The 20,365-nt window shown below is 28.9% G+C and overlaps 2 protein-coding genes across 4 annotated transcripts; one reads left to right on the forward strand and one right to left on the reverse strand.

The window, feature by feature from the left end:
* Nucleotides 1-9,292: 9,292 nt before the first annotated feature.
* Nucleotides 9,293-10,233, forward strand: LOC114418107. Its single transcript, XM_028383282.1, has 2 exons — nt 9,293-9,566; nt 9,781-10,233. Exons 1-2 carry the CDS (start codon nt 9,395-9,397, stop codon nt 10,029-10,031), a joined length of 423 nt encoding a protein of 140 aa, XP_028239083.1. The 5' UTR covers nt 9,293-9,394; the 3' UTR covers nt 10,032-10,233.
* Nucleotides 10,234-13,794: 3,561 nt separating this feature from the next.
* Nucleotides 13,795-18,038, reverse strand: LOC114418108 (phospholipase D alpha 1-like). 3 transcript variants are annotated; one of them, XM_028383284.1, is made up of 4 exons: nt 17,871-18,038; nt 17,504-17,606; nt 14,560-16,459; nt 13,795-14,432 (listed from the first exon to the last, which is right to left on the reverse strand). In XM_028383284.1, exons 2-4 carry the CDS (start codon nt 17,597-17,599, stop codon nt 13,999-14,001), a joined length of 2,430 nt encoding a protein of 809 aa, XP_028239085.1. In that variant the 5' UTR covers nt 17,600-17,606; nt 17,871-18,038; the 3' UTR covers nt 13,795-13,998. The 3 variants fall into 3 exon arrangements, with proteins under 3 accessions (XP_028239085.1, XP_028239087.1, XP_028239086.1); XM_028383286.1 differs by having other exon boundaries at nt 17,733-17,875; XM_028383285.1 differs by lacking the exon at nt 17,871-18,038 and adding an exon at nt 17,708-17,857.
* Nucleotides 18,039-20,365: the final 2,327 nt, after the last annotated feature.

Below are 20,365 nucleotides of genomic sequence, written 5' to 3' on the forward strand. Positions count from 1 at the left end.
TGAAAAATGTTAACCAATGTCTTTTATTAGTTAAGAGATTAAAAGAATAAATATTTTTATTGGAATATACAAAATTATGTTGCTCCTGAGTTATTTTATGTTTTACTGTGATTTTCATTAACCAATGTCCTAAGAGTACTGGGTAATAAGACTAAAAAATATTAATATTACATTAAAAAATTAAAAATAATTTTTTGAGATAATTTTTTACACAATAATTATTATGAGATGGAAGAGTACATGAAAAAAATGAAAATTGGAAATCATTAAAATGGAATAAGAGACTACACAAAAAGAAAATATATTGTTTCAAGTTCGCCTTTGTATTAAACTAGCATAGTACCCGTGGCTTCGCTTGGGTTGCACATGTCCTATAAATGTTTTATATGATTGATCTAAAACCAACTAAATAAGATAAGACAGTTTTGTTGCAAGAATACAAAATAATAATAGAGTCGGTAGTTTCCACAAAAATACAAAAGTTGCCTGTTTTTACTAAAACATATTTGAATTACAACTAATGGATGAAATATGTATAGTGAAGAAAATATATTGACAAAGTGCTTATGCTACATCGAATTTCTCTGTTTTATACCAAAACAAATCCTTGCTGCTTTAGTCAAAATTCAAAGTTGTTCAACTGCATGAAAATCTGCATTAGAATCAAGAGTTAGATAATTGAATTAGTCATGTATAAGTTGACATTGTTTGCAATGTACAAAAAAATAATTAATGACTAACCATAAGTTTTCAAACACTTCTTTAAAAATCATATTTGTTGTTTTGTTTATAGGTTTTTCATCATTATCATGGATTAAGATCTTCAATCCTTCCTTTCTTTGGACTCTAGAAAATACTACATATAACTGTCCATGACTAAAACTGGTTTAGGCAAATATAAATCTATATTATATAATGATTGACCTTGAGATTTGTTAATAGTCATAGCATATGATACAATAAGTGGAAATTGTCTACGGACAAGTTTGAAAGGCCAAAGTGATTGTAATGAAGTTGATGACATCCAAGGAATGTAAACTAAATTGCCAATGTTTTATCCAAAAATAATCTTCGCTTCAATAATATGATCAGCAACCAACCTATATCAGCATTGTAACAGAACCTATCTTCAACAAATAGTGTAGAAGATTGTGACATTTGTGTTAACTTCTCACTATAACATACAACATTGCTCTCACTTACATTCAAGTTGAAAAAATGTGTCTATAATCAATAATTCGTATTCATGATTCATTTTTTATGACATAAAACAGCCAAAATATACATATTTTTGAAGTGAGTTATCTCATATATATTTTCATTAATCAGAAGTTTGGAATCATACATGGAGTTTTGTATTGTAAGTTCATATTTCCTTGCAAAAAATATAACTTCATATAAGATTCCATATGAGGTGAAAGCTCCTCGATTAATGTATACAAAGATTAATATTAATAATAAAATAGTTTAAATGCAACACAAAGTCTAACCTTTTGGTTATTTGATTTTGGCCAAATGTAGCAGCATTACAACTAGTCCAATTTCATGACTATCTAGATAAGATTTCAGTCTTTGAGCATATGTCTCCAACAAAGTACATGTCACATTAGTATCCATACAAAAACACTGACATTTTCAACAAATAATTTTACATGGATATTGTTTTCATATAACATTATAATGCATCAATTTATATGGCTTACGCACACTTTGTCCTTAAGAATAAAAATGACTTTCTTGTGCTTACTATCAACATCCCATTGTACAATTTCAGCACCAATCACATCTTGCAAAAGAAAATTAAAATTTATCACACTTTGTCCATTAAAATAGTTAAATATTAAAATTAAAAAATGCAAGATTATAATAACCTATTAGGTAGTCAAGAAAAGTTGTTTCGTTGAGTATGTCATCAAAAGCAGTGAAATTATAAACATGGTTAGGTTAGGTATTTCCAGCATATCTTGTTGTGTCACTCTGGTAGCTTTCACGAAAGCCAACCTGTACTCATGATTTGTTTACTAACCTCTATTAGCATTGACTTCAAAGTTTTCCATAATATAACAACTTCCTTCTTTTAGTTCATCTTGCCATTTTTCATAGTCTACATTCTTCACAACAATAATTTTATCTCCCTACATGAATAAGAATGCTAGCTCTCACCCACAGACGACACTATCGACAAACCCAGACAAAATTATACATTATATACTCGACTAAAGATTACCTCTCTATCCATGAGAATCATTTCAAGTGTGGGTTTCGGAGACCCATTAAGAATCCAAATGTTTATAATCATTATTGTCACTTTCCATGTTTCTTGGGAGCATTAATTAAATTAATGGGTTGTGGTTGGCATGACATTGTGTTCTTATAAGCACTGCATAAACAAAAAATAAAACAACACTTAACTCAGTAGGAACAAAACTCTTCAAAATATACAAACTCTCATGTTCAATGCTCTTATTAAACAAAATACTACAAACCCTAATTAAACAGAATCTCATCAAACATTAAGTGTTGAAAAAACAAATCTTTTATTTGTTGTTGTCTTGAAATGAGGCTAGCAACTTCTGTCTTCTCCCTCCCTTTTGCTACACTGAGATCTTCTATATTTTACACTAATACTCTATATCAGTCATTATTTATTTATTTGTGTTAAAGAAGATAAAAATGAAAATCAAAAGAAAATGTTTTTTTAAAAGAAAATAAATGTTGTTAGAGAAAATGGTACCATATATAATCTGTGAGAAAAAAAAATATCAAACATGGACTAAAATTAACATTTCTTATCAATTATCAACATACATTTTTCGTCATAAAGAGTGATGAGAGGAGTGGTCGGGGAGGAGAAGAAGAGAAAATAGGAGAGGGAAAAGAAAGACCTAGACAGAGAAGAAGTAGAAAAGGAAAGAAGTGAAGAAAAAAAGTAATAGAAGGTTGTAAAAATGATAGATGAAAAGGGAAATAAAATGGCAAAACCTGATTTTGTTCTTTGATTTGATATTGGCCGAAAATTCAGTATGGAGATTGTAGTAGTATTCATTTTAACCGCAAAAGGGAACAATCAATTTTTTTATCTTTTGTCAAGAGAAGGTTCTCTCTCTCAATTTTTGCCGTGTAATTTTTTGGTTCATTAAAAGGAAGATATTTTTTGGTGAGAATGTAATAGAAGATCATTGGACAAAAATATGGACACGTGGAAGACCACTCCCTTATTTTATTAGAGGTGATAGATTAAGCATTGTTTCTCTCAAGGTAACATTACTGCCGATAATGTATACAATTATAACTATACTAAACAATGATTGAAGCATGTCTGATGTTAATTAATTATGGCTCATTTGAATACGTAGATATAGTTGTTCTTCTTTGTGATGTTTCCTTGGTCAAAGAGACTATTGACAAAGATACCCTGCGGTTTCAAAGATAGAAAATTCTCATCTAACGTACTGTATTAATTACTGACAAATAATAAACTAATTTCGTGAGCAATTTAAAATACTGATTTAATTGTCCACATTACAGTTCGATCTTCATTCGCTGTCGGCAACACATCCCTTCTGCTGCGTCTCCGACCACTCCGGCAACACATCACCCCTTCTAACGTACTGTATTTAATCGATTTAAGTATAAAAAGATTTTATTAAGTATTATGAGTTCAATAACATTAATATGTTTTATTTTATTTTATAAAAAAATTATTAATTTTTCAATTTTTTAGCTCTAATAAAATCATTTTAAAAAAACTTATTATAGGCTAACAACGAATTATGACTCATGAGTTTCCAATTATAGCATTCCCTTTTTTTGAGCTTATTTATTGTTCTCATTAAATTTGACAAAATCTTATTACCATGGAGGCTTGGCGGTTGTAAATACTCCGGCACTTAAATGAAAGACATAAAGGTAAGAGACAGGTATCAATATTGAGTTAGAATAAAATATCTTACCTAAAACCCTTGTGATGCCTTTTATAATGATAAAATTAGATTTATAGGCCTAGTTTTCCTAATTAGATAGTTTTAATAAGGTAAAATTTAATCTAATCTTAACTTATTTGATAATTCCATATTGAATCTATAGTGAATCTTATCTTGATCTTTCTCGTGATAATCAATAAAGATAAATTTTCCCTCTTAATTTATCTAAGTCAAATCTCATGAAATACCTATGTCACGGATTTAGTTTGAGATTGATGGTTTAGCTTTACGCAACTGTGGAGAGCGATGTGCAGTGATAATGTCGTGATGATGGTGGGAGACCTCTACCATGTGCGATTCAGAGGTCTTAGTTGTGGTGGTGAAAGGATATAAAACGAAATAGAGCGAAGCGGTTTAAGACCAAAATTCTGATGAAGATGGAGAAAATATTCGGTAGAGTAGATACACCATAATGATTTGTAAGTAATATTATTCCAAGAACTAAAAAAAAGTGTGCACCATACATAAATTTGCATACTTGATCAAGGTAGCTTGCACCAGAAAACATAGCTTCAATAAATTTATAACTTCTCTAGTTGTCTTGGTATGTTTGAACCTACAGTTGAGACAGTTGACATGATTCTAGAACTTAACCCGAAGCCCATAATCATATTAAAAATATTGAATTTGATCCAACTCAAGTCATGACATTGACTATTCTAATAATGTTTAATCTAAAAAATTAAAATAATATTGTTTTTATGTTTGACGATTATGGTGGACGGGGATTGTTGTTTTTTTATCCACAGACAGAGTTTATTATGATATTAGTTTAATAGTTTACACTGACATACAGAATACCGTCTTTATGATATGAGTTTATATATTAGTTTAGTTAGTTTGCCTTTAAAAAAAAGTAGTTTATTAGTTTTTTTAAAAAAATAATGAAATGAGTTTACTAGTTTACTGTTCTAATTATTCGTATCGTGTAGGAATTTTAGGCGTTCACGTTCTAATTTCCGCAGTATAATAATGGCGTATCGTGTACGAGTTGCCACAAACATCAGTTGCATGTTGCATACTTTATTCCTTGCAAGTTACGATAACATCAACATGTTGTCCTTGTTCACGTAACACGTGTAAAAGGTTTGGAATCAAAATAATATGGTAAGGTTCGTAGTTAGATCATAGATGTACTAAAAAACCATATCAATTATAATCATTAAATATCAACCACAAATTAAAAATTTGTTATGTCAGTGTCATTTTCACCAAGTTCATAATTATTTCGACTATTATATCTTCTATGTTAATCGAAATTTAAGGTTTTTTTATGGAAGATTTAAGGCGTTTATAACATTGCATTCTCAAGTAAATTGAAAGTAATGCTTTAAAAAAGTAATAAAACGCTCAAATGAGTTGCAAAATTACGATTGACAAAAAGTCTTTGTTTATTTAAAAAAAAGTAAACGTGATTTGTTTCATAAAAAGAATAAAAAATTAGTTTTTTAAGAAAAAATAGTTTAGATAAACACATCAAAAAGTTAAAAAAACTACTTATATCATTAAAAAGTATTTTCTTAGTAAGCTAAAATAAATAGGTCCAACAGCTTTTGTTTACTTACAATAATTTGAAGCGGGTCAGATTCCCTAACACGAGATCAAGACCACTCAGAGACAATATTGGCTTGCTTTAATATGATGATAGAGTAACATTACTTTAAGTCGAGGTGTGATTCGTTATTCATAGTTGCATTATACGAACCATATGGCCAAATAAAGGTGTTCTCCTTTGTCAACGTTAGCAAATTTGTGTTGGACTACAAATGGTTGGTTACATCACTTGCATGGATTTAACCATAATACCACTCCAAAACAGTTATCTCCAACTCGTCATGCTTAAGATTGGTGAGTATGTCGAATTCCAAGCTAAGTTACGGGCTATGATTAAACACGTTGCATATTATAATAATTAAGTAACTTTACTTTGTCTCTCGAAAAAAAAGTAACTTTAATCTGGATCAAGGTGTGATTCATTATTCACCATTGCATTATTGAAACATTGAACCTAAGCGAAGTTGTTGGCATCAGTGAACACTACACTTTGGACTAAAATAAATAGTTACACAATTAGGACTAAAGCTCAATTTGAAACAATTAGGTTAAGTTTGGCCTAGCTTTATTTTGGCTTAAAGGCTATTTAAGTTAAAACTCAAAATAAAAACCTAAAAAAATTTAATCCATATAAATTTATTTTAATTATAATAAAAATGCATTTAAAAGTAATAAATATATACACTTAAAATTTAATTTAAAAAGTGGCAAAAGTTATTTTAATTAATAAAAAATAGTTTTACAGATACTTTACTAATAGTAATTTACTATATAATATTAATTAAAAAGACAATTATTTACAAACTTTTATATCATTGTTTAGTAATATTTTAGATGATAAAAAATAATTTATTTAAGCACAATTCAACACTGTTAATATATTAAAAAGTATTTAATACATATTTAAAATATTTAATAGATATATTTTTAATTAATAAATTTAACTTAACCATGTTAGTTACTCATTTCAATATTGTTCTTTTATTTTATGTAATGAAAATAAAATATAAAAAAAATTAATATTTTTTTAAAAATTAGAAGTTCACAACAGAAAAGAAATTTAAAAAAGTAAAATATGTGAGAATTATTTAATGAAAAACTAGTGAAGCACTCAAATTGAAAAATTAATAGAAAATAAAAAATAATATTTCAATGGAGTTGAATTCGAAGAAATATTGCATAGACTATAAATGAACTCGGAAGGGATTGGAAAATTTATCTTACTTATTATTTTAAATTGAGTTTTTTTAGATAACATATTTTAAATAGAGCAGAAATAAAAAGAACTGTATTAACCATAAAAAAAATCTCTCTTCCTAATATTTATCTTAATATATTAATTGTGTGATGGATTTAATATTTATTCAAATATCTACATGCCTCCCGTGAGCATATCTTACTTGTTTATTATTATTTTTAAGTATAATAATGGTATGAAGTTGTTTATGTCCAAGACACTAATAAATATTCATTTAAGTACTGTGAACGCAAAGTAAATATTTTTTTTAATATAATTAATTTCATATCAAACAATTAATTAGAATTTAAATCCTAAATTACTTAATTAAAAGATACAAACTATCATTGTTACTTACTTGTTATTATTGGTGTTATAATTGCTTTTTCTTTGTGCTAGACAGAGATTTAGCCCTAAGTGCAAAAGAGAGAAGGGAGCTTGAGTACAAGACGAACTCATTGAGTACTTTGCCACAAGGGTTACACTATTCACCCATTAAAGCCGTACGTGACAATTACTGGCCACCCACTTGTGAGAATTGAATTCGGCAATAAGGTTGAAAATTATAATATCCCAACAGATTTTTATACATTTCACGTGACCAACAGATTTTTTTTTTTTACTTGCACACACACATATATATAATAAGTATATTACAAACTAATTTACACACAAACTAATTTTAATTTATTTAAATATTTATGAAAAAAATTATCTAAACATATCCAATATTTAGTAAGCCACTTCAATAGGTTAGTAAAATACTTTAATTATCTTTTAAACTAATTTAACCAGAGTAACATCGTCAGACTTACCTTATATGCCAAACACATCAATATGACATATAATTTGTAAGATAAATGTTAGTATTCTTAACACACTCATTAAAAAAATAAATGAAAAAATCATAAAAAATTGTTTTTGTTAAAAAATATTTAATCAACACACTTGTTTTATTTTTTTTAACCAATATTATATAATATATTATCAAATATATAAAAAAGAAAGAAAAAAACTATGAACTGAAAATATAAAATTATCATTTAATCATAAATCATCATAATTAAACTTTATAAAAAATACAGTATACATCTTTAATACTCTCAAGAAAAACAATAAATAAAATAAAATAAAGTAGTTGAACTCTTCCTCTCAAAAAAAGTAGATGAACCCTAAACCTAATATTGCATTATATTTATGAACTACCATGGTATGGACTATGGATTCGCAGTTGTCATCCAATAATCCAAGTTAGGAGCGTTTATCTCTTACTTAACCATCTTCTTCATCTAGAAAGGAGTATTCTCGTTGACCTTTGACGCATCCCAAGTTCCAACACACACAAAACTATAACAAAGCTCTCATTTTTTGTTACAATTATAAATTTAATTATTCCTCATTTTTTTTAATGTAGGAACATCTATGTTTTTTTGTTTGAGGCAGTATGTTTATTTGTTGTGGATTTCTAACTATTTTTAATGAATTCATAATTTTTTATACATTAATATTATAAAATAATTTTATATTATTATTTAATTATAAATTATTTTATATAATAAATTTATTGACTCTTATAATAAATTATCTTAAAAGTCACATAATAATATATTTTGATTGGTTAACTATGTAATACTTTATACTGATAATATATATAATCTTTAAAGTCAATATTATAAATCTAAACAAACAATAATTTATAGTTTTTAATATTATGTGTCTCAATGATTACTTAAGCACTTTGTTTCAATTTGTTTTTATAAATTTGTGTTGTTTAATATTTAATTTTCTCTTAAAATAAAATATTATAATTATTGTAATATTTTTCTATGATTCTCTAAAACAAATTACAACTTATATAATATATTTCATATTAACCTTATCATAGCATAATTATATCATATTCAGTGCATTTACATTTTTGTAAAGTATATTAATATACACTATTTTATATTTATTAAAATTATTATATCAATATTAATTTATTATTAGCATATGCAAATTAATATAATAATTTAACATTAAATTCATTAATATACACAAAAATATAAAATTAATATTAATAAATATAAATTAAAGTATACTTATTATTAATATAATTATGTTAATATACACAAATTTAAAAATTAAGAAATCTTTGAAGATGCATGAATGACTTTTATTTTTATTTTTTTGAGAGGAATGAATTTTATTATAATTACTGCTATATATGAATTACACACCTGTACACTTGTTTATGTCAAAAAAATAAATTCTATACTTATTGCTTATATGAAAGCCAACAAATAAATGTAAATGCTCATTACCTGTCAGATTATCCTCATATCACAATCAACCAATTAGCCAGTGTTATTTTTGTTACTATTATTTATTTATTTTTCCTTTACCATAATTGTTGGAGATTTCTAATTTCTACCTTTTTTTGTTAATATTATTTTCCCATCAACCACCAGCAATGAAGCTTCGTGAGAAGGTACATCCATTCACATTCATCCATCCCTCTCGATTCAATATTTATACGTCTCTTCCTTATTAATTATTATGGTCAACACAAGTTCTCTGCTCCTCGTTCTTCTCAAAAGACAACGTTGTAGCCTTTTTTTCATTTCTCTGTTCCCACAACATGGCTTCTTCGATCTCCCAAGGTCTCGTGTTCACCACAGCCATGGTCGTCTCCACCACTGTTCTTTACCTTGCATTCTCTGGGCAAAAGACTTCCCCGCCTTTCCAAATTCCCCGAAATTCCAATTCTTCCCACTCCAACAAACAAATTCTTCGCTCTTGCATATATTCAGGTAAATTTTGCTACACTTCCTGTTATTTTTTTGGTTCGAATATTTTTCTGTTTTATAGTCTTAAACATGTAACTTTGTTAAAAACTTGGATTTTTCTTTTGTTATTTATAATAATACTGTAAAAGATACCTATGTGGTTTTTAAAAAAATGTTTTTTTGATTCACCAAACTTTGTTGAGGGAGTTTTTTTGAGCCGTGGTATTCAATTTTGCAGAGGAGAAGAAACGGGAAATGAAGAAGAATAAGAAGAAAGTGAAATTTGCGGAAAATGTGATGGTGAAGTTAGTAGAAAGAAATAGTAAGGTAAAAAACAGAGAAGAACAGGGGAGGCAATACAGAGTATCATTATCAAGCAGCGAGTGCAGAAATGAAATTCCAGAAAAACGTGAAATGCCAGCGAACCGAATTGCTCTGTATAATGGGATTTTGAAGGATCGGGTGCATAGGATGGCGTGCTGTCACTAATCACCCTATGCTTCTTCTTCATTGCAAGCTCTTTCATCTTCCTTCTTCTTTTTTTCTTCTTCAAAGAAATCAATTTTACTGTTGTTATAGCAACCTGAGAGAATAGATAATTTCATGACAAAAAAAATCTGGCGTGCAAGACTATTAATGTTTGTACATATTTATCAACAAGGGTTTAATGACTATTTTTTATTATTGTACATGACAAATTTAAAAAGATTAAATATGTCTGGAGTCCCATGTAAATTTAAAAGATATTAATTTGATGCTTATAAAACTTCTCTTAACTTGGTTATTGCAAAAGTAAAACATATTCTTTATGGGTTTTTAATAGTAATTTTAGTAAAAAATATTTATGATTAACACATTATTGAAATAAAAAAATTATCTTTGAATAATTTTTTTAATACTAACTATTTATTTAAGATACATAGTTATCAAAACTCACTCTCTTTTTTTTATCAGCCAAAAGAAATCTTATATTAACAAAGTACCAGTGGTACCATAACAAAATACAGAAAAACGCTGTAAGCAAGTTTTTAAAGTCTTGGCACACGTAAAAATAAAATACAGGAAGAACCTAATATTTTAATGTTTAGCCAAAGCCCTTGACAGAATCAAACCCCATAAAAATGTGAAACCTGTATCTATATTTCAAACAGACACCCAGCTTGTATCAATTGAAAAAATATATATTAAAGTAGACGTACGACGGTAAGAGTAGAATTATTCAAGAAATAAAATCAGAAACGAACATCAGATTTCAGAACACTGAACCCCCTTCAATTATTAGGACTTTGTTGAATTGAAAGGAACCCTTCGACTGCCCAACAAAATTGACCAAGTTGACCAACCCAACTTGCACAAAGCAATTTAACGATACGTTCCTTGGTATTTATTTTATAAATATCATGGCATGAAATTTGTTTTTAGTACCAGCATCTTATTCATTTGGATTTTGAGACTATTTTATTTAGAATCTATGAAAAAAAAATAAGTATTGATTTATATAATTAGTTTTATACTATCATTCAATTATAAACTATCATTAAAAATAATTGTTTTGCTATTTTTTTACAATAATTGTCTTATCATTCATATTAACAGTCATTTTTTAGTTAACTGAAAGTTTTTCTTTTATACCGACAATATATACATATTAAACTATTACGTATAATGTTTTTAGACAGCGAAAGAGATAATATTTTTTATGTAAATATTTTCCTGTTTGGACATTATCATGGTTTCCGAAATAAGTCTTGCATACCGTGCCATAAAGAAAGTCTTGATAAAATAACTTGACTCTTCCTCGTAAGAAATACTATACTCGAACCCAAATCTAACTAGCTAATAGCTATGCCAACGCTTTCTAGACAGAAAGTTTCGTTTTTTTTTTTTTTAAATGAACGAGCCACAAATTATGCATATATGTATTTTTCTTTACAAGTATTTTTTTTTTAAGTAGAAAAGGAAAACAAACATAATATGAACATTTAGTACAAGGAATGTTTTAACATTTTCAAGAAAATGACGCGAAAATAAAACCTTCTTGTATTCAATAAAAGACAACAAATATAATTAAATATTTTTCTTAATGTTAGCTTATTAATAAGAGAGTATATAACACATTTATTCCATTATAGGTGAGAATGAAACTTTTTTGTGATAATTAGCTATAAAGTTATTAAATTTTCTTATAGTAATTGATCATAAATATAGCTTTATGTAAAAAAAAAAAAAACTAAATATATTTTGTAAAAAATAAGCGAGAATAAAATATTTCGATACTAAACATCACCTAAATCTTAATGCAGTATTTTCCCATTTTTAACTTTTCGTTTTTTCCTATATGAATATTCTGATAATCTAATTAAACACGAATAATAGAACTCGCGGTACAACAATTAAAAAAGAGATAATAAAGCTTTTGTAATACTTTTTATCTATAAAAATAAAACTCAGTTACTAGAAGATTTATAACAAATTAGCAACTTACTCAGTTAGACCCTAGTAAACCTTTGCAATTTTATTGTTGAGAAAAAGTAAATCTGTCTCAGCACATTTCTTCCATAATTGTTGATAAACCATGTTCACAACTGCATAAACTAAACTAAATTACATTCTTTTATTGAGAAATATTTAAATTACACTACACTTTTTGTTTATTCAAAAAGTTACACTTTTCTTTTTTCTTTTAGATAAATTGGGTTTAGTACGTTTCAATTTAAACAAACTGCTTAAGGTAATTTTTTTCTTCTTCTATTTCTGTGACTTTCAGCAGCAACTAATATTTTATTATTAACTTAAAGACTTTGAAAGATGAAATGAAGACTTTGAGTAAAATTAAAATCTCAAAGTTTTCATTCAATTCCAAAGACTAGTCTTCAAAACATTAATATATCATTCAAAGTTAGTTGTTGAAAATCTTAGAAGTTAAAGAGAATCTGTTATAAAAAAAAGTTAAAGAGAAAAGAAAAGCACCCTTAAAAAATCCATTTACAGCTATATTTTATGATATGGTATTGTGGCACATGATAATGACAATTTCCTGGTAAACAAGTTGTGTGCTTTTCTTTTTCAAAAAATAAAAAAAAGTTGTGTGCTTTTCTTTGATTTGCAGATCAGAACTTATGGGGAAAATAAAATAAAATAAACTTCTCCCATATATTATTAGCTTTTTTTATCTATCAATATTAGTAATTTTTTATTTACAGTGGTTAGTGAGAGGGATTCAAATTCATATACTATTAGCTTATATATAAGTTAAAAAATCAACTTGTAGAGAAACTAAAATAATTTAACTTCTTCAAAAAGCTATTTTTAACTTAAGTATACGCTAACTTTAGCTTATAAAAAAATTATTTAATTTTTCTTTCTTATTTTCTGTTCCATCAATAACTTTATCCAAACATCTTCATAAACATACTGATATGGGCCATCCTTATTGATGATTTTGCTGAGTAGTCAAAAGTCAAAATATTTGGTCATTTCTTTATGTTAATAATATATTTTTTTATTGATTAAAATCTCTTAAAAATTATAAAAGATAATGAATCCTATATCATATTTAATAATCTTTTCTCATGATTTTTTCATAAATTTCAAACAATAATAAGATATATGTTAAGAAGAGTATGTTGCCAATACTCTTCTTCTTTCAATTGTACTAATGATCAAAAAATAAATAAATATGTTAAAAGTATGAAGTGAGAAGTTATAATTATTAGTAATTAAAAAGTTAATAGTTAAATTTAAATAGTTATCTAATTCAATATATATATATATATATATATATATATATATATATATATATATAATTTTAGTATTAGCTTTTGTTACATCAATAGTTTTAGTATTAGTTAATCATTTTTGCTCATCTCCTTATTGATATGGAGCCATCCATATTGACCAGCATGCATGATATTTAACAGTGTAACTTCTCATGGCTGCTGCCTGAGATGAAGGCTCTAAGAGGGGAATCTGAGAGGACCACACAATTGCGGACCCCCAAGATTTTCCCTTCTTGTTTCCGTAGTTTGAGACATTTGTCCCCACTACCACCTAAAATTAAATAAAAGATTGATTGCGTATTCAAGACTTCAAAGATATTTCTAATTTGTATCTGCATGGCTTGCTTTCACAACATAAATATTCCCCAAAAAAATCAGGATATGATATCTTCTTGTTAGGCATTAAGCTAAACCCAGGTAGGCTTGCTCAGAATAATTCAAACCAGAAAATAGGTAGAAAAACAACAGTAACATTGTGAGAGAAAAGGAAACATTGATTAGAAACCAGTCAAAGCCATCAGATAACTAAAATCTGTCACTGACATCTTCAAAAAAATAGAAGAAAAAAAAATCTCCACAAGACATCACAGACTATATTAAGATTATTACTAAGTAGTAATAAAAACACAAATTAGGATGTAAGCAATCACAAGTTTGTAACAAAGTACAAAATCAAACTAAGTAGTGAGGATAGGGGGGAGGTAGTCAGCTTTGCCACCAAGAATGCGAGCCTTGGTGTCGGGGAAGAATTCAAATCCTGGCAGCTCAGTGACATCTCCTTCACTGGCAATCCCGATGGGGTAGCGGAGAAGGTGACCAGGAAGGTCATGCTCAAGTGACTCACTAGAATACAGATCCCAATATTTGTCAGCAACTTGGTTCACCTTATTAATGCATTCTTCACTTTCTGGCTGGAGGAAGGAGTCATGAAGCATGCCAAGGTGCTCATACCACAATGACATGCGGAAACCATGGATCTGGCCACGTGCCGGCTGCCTGGTAGCCAAATGATAGGGCTGATAAGCACCCATGGCAATCTCAGAGTCCCTAGCACCATCCATTGACCTTTGGTTGATGTTGGCAGATCCAACGATTATGTATTCGTCATCAACTGCAAGGGAAAGAAACATATATAATCTTGACAATAATGATAAAAGTATAGAATATTATGGCTTCGGAATGTAAATTATTTGTAAGATTGTTTTCAAAAAGAATGACAGTATAATTTTCCAACTTACCTATCATCATCTTGGTATGAACATAAATCATGAATCGTCGGGCCTCTTGGGCTCTCTGATAATCTGAATCGGGATCTGGTTGTTCAGAAGGCTCATATTCTCCTGGTTTCTTCACTTCCCGGTTGCCAAGGCAGAAGAATGTCAGATAGTTTCGAGGATCTTCCTCGATTCCCTTAGCTCTGAGTGCCTGAATAATGTCCCTGTACATCATCTCCATTGTTCTCTTCTGCCAGTCCAATATTGCCTGAACTGATGCACTTTCTGGGACACCCTCTGGCCACATTGGGACTACAACATACACAGCAAACCTTTCCCCAGCTTCAATCTTGCTAACAATCTTGAGTGAAAGTTCCTTTGGGATTAGATGCAAAGCACCAATGTCTTCAGGCTTAATATCATCAGCACTCCAGGCAAAAGAGCTTCCAAGGAAATACTGATTTTCAATATAGATGAAGTTCTTTGCACGTCGAATAGCATTAATATAAGCATCTTGAATACTACGATCAATGATATTATCCTTCCCACTAATAAGACCAGCTCTGGCAGCATCTTCAGGAGTCTCTGGGAACCCAAAAGCAGCCCCACCATCAATAGATCTAAACAACTGAACATTCCATGTCTCATGATCTTCAAGAAATGTTACTGGGGATGGGGAGATAATGACATCTTCAAGCTCTCTCAATGGAACAAGTACATCCTTCCCACCTTGCTTTCTCCATCTTTGCTCAAAGTTGAACAAAACATCCCAAGCTATGGGTCCTTCAAGCCGGGAGTGAATGTCATGCCAAGGTTCCCTGGGACCACCTTTTGTGATTACAGCACCAGGAAAGTTAGGCTGATGAAAATCATCATGGTGTGCTGTGTCCAGGGTTCTGAACAGTGAGTGGAAGGCAGTGTCGTATCTTCCATCGCAGAGGTCAATACCCCCAACAAAACTCACAATTCTTCGCCTATCTGACCCTCCACCTGGCATCGCACCGTCAACCACCACAATCTTCTGGTGATGAGTAAACATGGTAGAAATTTGTAAATCCTGAACAATGCTACCACCATCATCAGGATTGCGGGGGCATAAAACACAATGCACCTCAGTGCCATCAAAGAACTGTGCAGTTTCTTCATCGTGAGTAGCCATCAGTCCATCTTTTTTCAACAAACCAACTGATGTTCTATCATCCCAAACAAGCATCAATACCTTAACACCTTCACTTGCCTTTTTCTTGAGAAGCTCACCAAGTGTTTGGTCTCCCCCAGGCTTAGGCCTCCTAGAATCCCTTACCAAGGAAATTTCAGTATAAACAGACCAACCAGTAATGTATATGAAGTGTTTAGCATCAGTGATTGCATCAAATATATCCTCCCAACACCTATGAGCCTCATAATTCTTGCCTCCAGCAAGAGGTATTTTAGGTACAAAATTATCAGGCACATGAGCATCTTGGTACAGAGATACCTTACATCCTTGCCTCTGTGAGAAGAAAGTATAGGGAACTCCAGGAAATTTAGGACTTCTAATGCCTCGAGCCCAGTTGCGGTCTTTTGTGACATCAAAATATTGCAGCTTCACATGGATCTTTGAACCCTCACGTATTGGGTTTTTTTCCTCATCCAATATTTCAACCCACCTGTCTATTTCCTCACCATCCAAGACCTCCGAAACAGGCACATAAGCTCTTCCAATTAAAGTTGCCCCAATAGGATTATCATCTTTCACAGTGAATACAATATTTGAAGCCATATGGGCACAGTAAATGTGAAAAGACTCATACCATCTGGGATTAGTATGTTCATTTTCTATGATTCTAGTCCTTCCTACTCTTGCTTTCTCCAGATCAATGGTTGCATAGAGTTTAGTAACTCCCTTTCCAATACCAACAGTCTCCTCAAAGTTTTGCTTGAGCTGTAGCAGAAAAAGAATTAAATGAATCAATAATAAGTGAATAGGAAAATAAAGGAGCAAATGTAAAGCAATTGAATATTCTCTTTTCACACATGCACATATGTATGTTAATATTCGTGAGTAGTCGATGATAGTAATATGCCTGCAGTGATATGGAAATGAAGGGCATGGGGGAAAAGGTACATAATTGAAATGAATGTGGCTTGCCAAAAAATAATTAATAGATAAAGCCAAACATTTTGGCTCACGCTTAAAAAGACTGAATCCAGCTCTGGGAAGTAGTTATGTCACTAAGCAAAATCCAAACTAAAGCTCTAACATGGTCAATTTTTTAATTAAATAAAGCATGTGTAATAAAGGTTACATAAAATAAAATTAATGTCCACGGAAGTAAAGCACCAGTTGAATGAACGAGGTAATTTCAACTAAAGGCCAACAATTTGATTCATGTTGAGCAAACAGTTAAATCACAATTTGTAATTAAGATTTGTTTCCAGAAGCCTTGAATAGGAATACTAACATAGATCGTTCTCATTTTAACAATAAAAGCTCTTAAATACCAGCACAATTCATTTCCAGATTAAATTGACAGACACGTTTGTAAACAATTTTGGCAGTACTAGAAAAATCACTCATTGCCACAAAAGTTGAAACCTGATTGCAAATTTAAACCGATTAATCATTTGCACCGAAGTTCACAGACATCAGACAATCTCAAAATCAAAATTGCATCGTCTTCAATTTCCTTTCCCTTGTGATACATCACACAAAACAGTATCAGGAGGAGTTTCTTTCTTCATTAATATATTATGTAACATTAATACTAATAATCAAACAATTCCCGGATCCATCAAAGGAAGCAGCGTCCATTTTGAGCTCAAATCCACTGATCCAACACCACCAAGAGACTTCTTCGATTTAAGAATTATCAAGGCAAATGGAAACACATACAAGTTGAAAATCCAAAAAAGTGCAACTCAAAAGTCAAGATAAAAAATTAAACGACCAGATTCAACAAGATCCAGATAGTCCTAAAACGAATACCTTGCTGAAAAAATTGCCGCCACCACCACCAGCATTGAGCCTATCAACCTCGAAGATGGTGGCATGGAGAGTCCCATGAAGCAGAATTTGCGCCATCTCTCACCTGCCAACACAAATTCAGACAACCCCACTTCGCATCAGATCACACGAACATGTAAAAAACAGTTGCAAAAGCAGCCCATAAAAAAATCAAGCGGAATTTACGTGTATGGCACACAAAGATACAAACTTTGAGAGATGAAGGAGTAAGATCAGATCGCGGGTTGGATCAAAGCGGCTTAGAAATTTAACAAGAGTGCTTCAGAACAGAAATGGCAGTAAAAGAAACAAAGCGCGGGGAAAGAGAGAGAAGAGAGAAGATACTAACTCGCGAAGAGAAAACGAAGAAGAAGAAGAGAGAGAGATCCGAGAAAGGAGCAGTGACAATGGAAGTGAGTGAGTCTCTCCTTTTAACAAGGGAAGATTGAAAAATGAAAAGCATGCATATTTCAACTTTTTTCACATTATTGCAATCTATTCGCTTCGTGTTTGTGGGAATGCACAGTCATCTCCTCTTCTTCTAGATGTGCTCTATTTTTTTTCATTATTTTATTTTATTTTTCTCATCTGCCTACATTAATTAAAAAAAAAAAGAGAATTAAAAATTTATAAAAAAAAATGTCTTTTAAAATTTAAGTCAAATGTATCACTAAGTGTATGCATGAACTATCGCATAATTATTTTAGTTTAACTGATTTTTTCGAGTTTGAGTTCAAAATTATCACATAAATATTTACAATGAAAATTTTGTTATATATAATAATCTTACATAAATCAAGCAAAGTAAAAGTTAGATGCAATTGGATGAATGATTGGGATAAATAAATAAATGAAACTACTATAATAACATCTTTAGCAATATATATATTTTTATCACATTATTAATCTCGATGATTGAGTATTTATTAATAATTAAATTTTACAATAAAAATTTATCTAGGTAATTATAATTAGTCTCTCTCTTAATCATATATTTTTTTATATGTTTTAATCATATTTTTTCATCCACAAAATTTAAACTTAAAATATTATCTAAAAGATTCAAATTTAGATCAACTTCAATCAATACCAAATATTAGTATACTTTTTTGTTCAATGACTACAATGGAACTAGATCAATGATTTTGGTATAAATTTTAAAAAAACTTATTTCATTTATAAGAATGGACTACTATATATGAATAAAGACAGTAAAATACCACTGTATTTTTTAAATGATTATGTTTAATTAGTGTCAAAATTTCCTATTAACCCCTTTTAATTTTGAAAGGGAGTCGCGATTATTTTCTTTTATTTTTCATTATCTTTCAAAATTTTAAATCATATAAAAAATGAGAATCTCTATTCTTTATCTTTAGAAAATTAATATTGTTTTAAAATAATTTAAAGCAAATAGGCACTCAAGAATGACTGATTTACAGTATTAATTTTAATTAAAAACATATTTTTAATTAACTCAAACTTAATATTATAAAATATTTCCATATCTTTTTTCTTCAATCATTTTAATATACTTAATTATTAATTTCTATTTCAATAAGAAGAGGAAAAACTTGCATAGATCTTTTTAGGCTAAAATATACAAATGATCCATTAACTTAATTTTTGGTTCTCCTAATTTCTAAAAGTTTCAAAATAATCTATTTATTTAATTAATGATAAGTTAATCATTTCAAAAAATGGATCATTCTTAATTTTTGAACTTTTTTTAATTGATGTAAGATGTAAAATTTGTCTTATTATATTCACCTACATTAAACTAGAAAAATTAACTAATGTTCAATATAAAAAAAAACACACACACAAGAAAAATACATGAAAAAGTGAGTTATATCATTCAAAAACCTAAAAATCTAATGTTACATTATTTTTTTATTATTTGTGAAAGTTATTTTTCATGCGAGTTTTATTATATTTATGATTTTTTTTCAATCAATAATTAATTTTTATAATTTTCATATAAGTGAATTTAATAGAACAAGTTTTACATTATAAATTCATTAGAAAAAGGTTCAAAATCATGTTCAATTAATTTCTGAAAATGATTACCTTATCATGAATTAAATAAATAAGAGGGTCATTTTAAAACTTTTAAAAGTTAAGAGATCAATTTAAAAATAAAAAAAAAAGAAAACATTTGTATGTTTTAGTCATCTTTTTACTACTTACAAAAACAATGTTACAACATTTTTTAATTGAGGGAGTAAATATTTTAAAAATATATGTCCAGAAATATATTTTAAATCCATCAAACTAACATTATAGGTTAATTCGAATGGTTTTGAATTTAAATTCAAATATTGTAAATAAAAAAATATAATTAAATAAAAGACCTCACTAACATTGAATAATAAGTTGCGGTAAAAAATTGACCAATAAGATTTTTTTATAGAATATTGGGCACCAATAAAATTGACAAATAATTTACTTCTATAACATGATAATTAAAAAAGATGAAAATATAGGAAGATATTGCTCGATGATCATTAAAACGGGAGAAATAATGTTTTTTTTTTTTATGTATTCCCTCTTCTCTTTTTTTTTTTTTTTTGTGCAGGACAAACAATATAACAATCAAATGAACCAAATTTGGTAAAACTTGGACCACCATGCATCCGATTTTTTTGTGCGTGTGTGAAAATGGGTAATTCGTAGGAAGATATAAATGTGTGCACCGTTTAATTTCAAAAGTTCTTAAAAATAACATAATTGATGATATATTTTTTAATTTGTAAATATCTCGTTATATCTAGTTTATTAGTAAGGCTGAATTAGTAACAAATATTTTTAAAGAAAGTTAACACTTAAAACAAATAAAAATTT

The sequence above is a fragment of the Glycine soja genome, chromosome 7 (genome assembly GCF_004193775.1).
Source record: "Glycine soja cultivar W05 chromosome 7, ASM419377v2, whole genome shotgun sequence".
In the NCBI taxonomy this organism is placed as follows: domain Eukaryota; kingdom Viridiplantae; phylum Streptophyta; class Magnoliopsida; order Fabales; family Fabaceae; genus Glycine; species Glycine soja.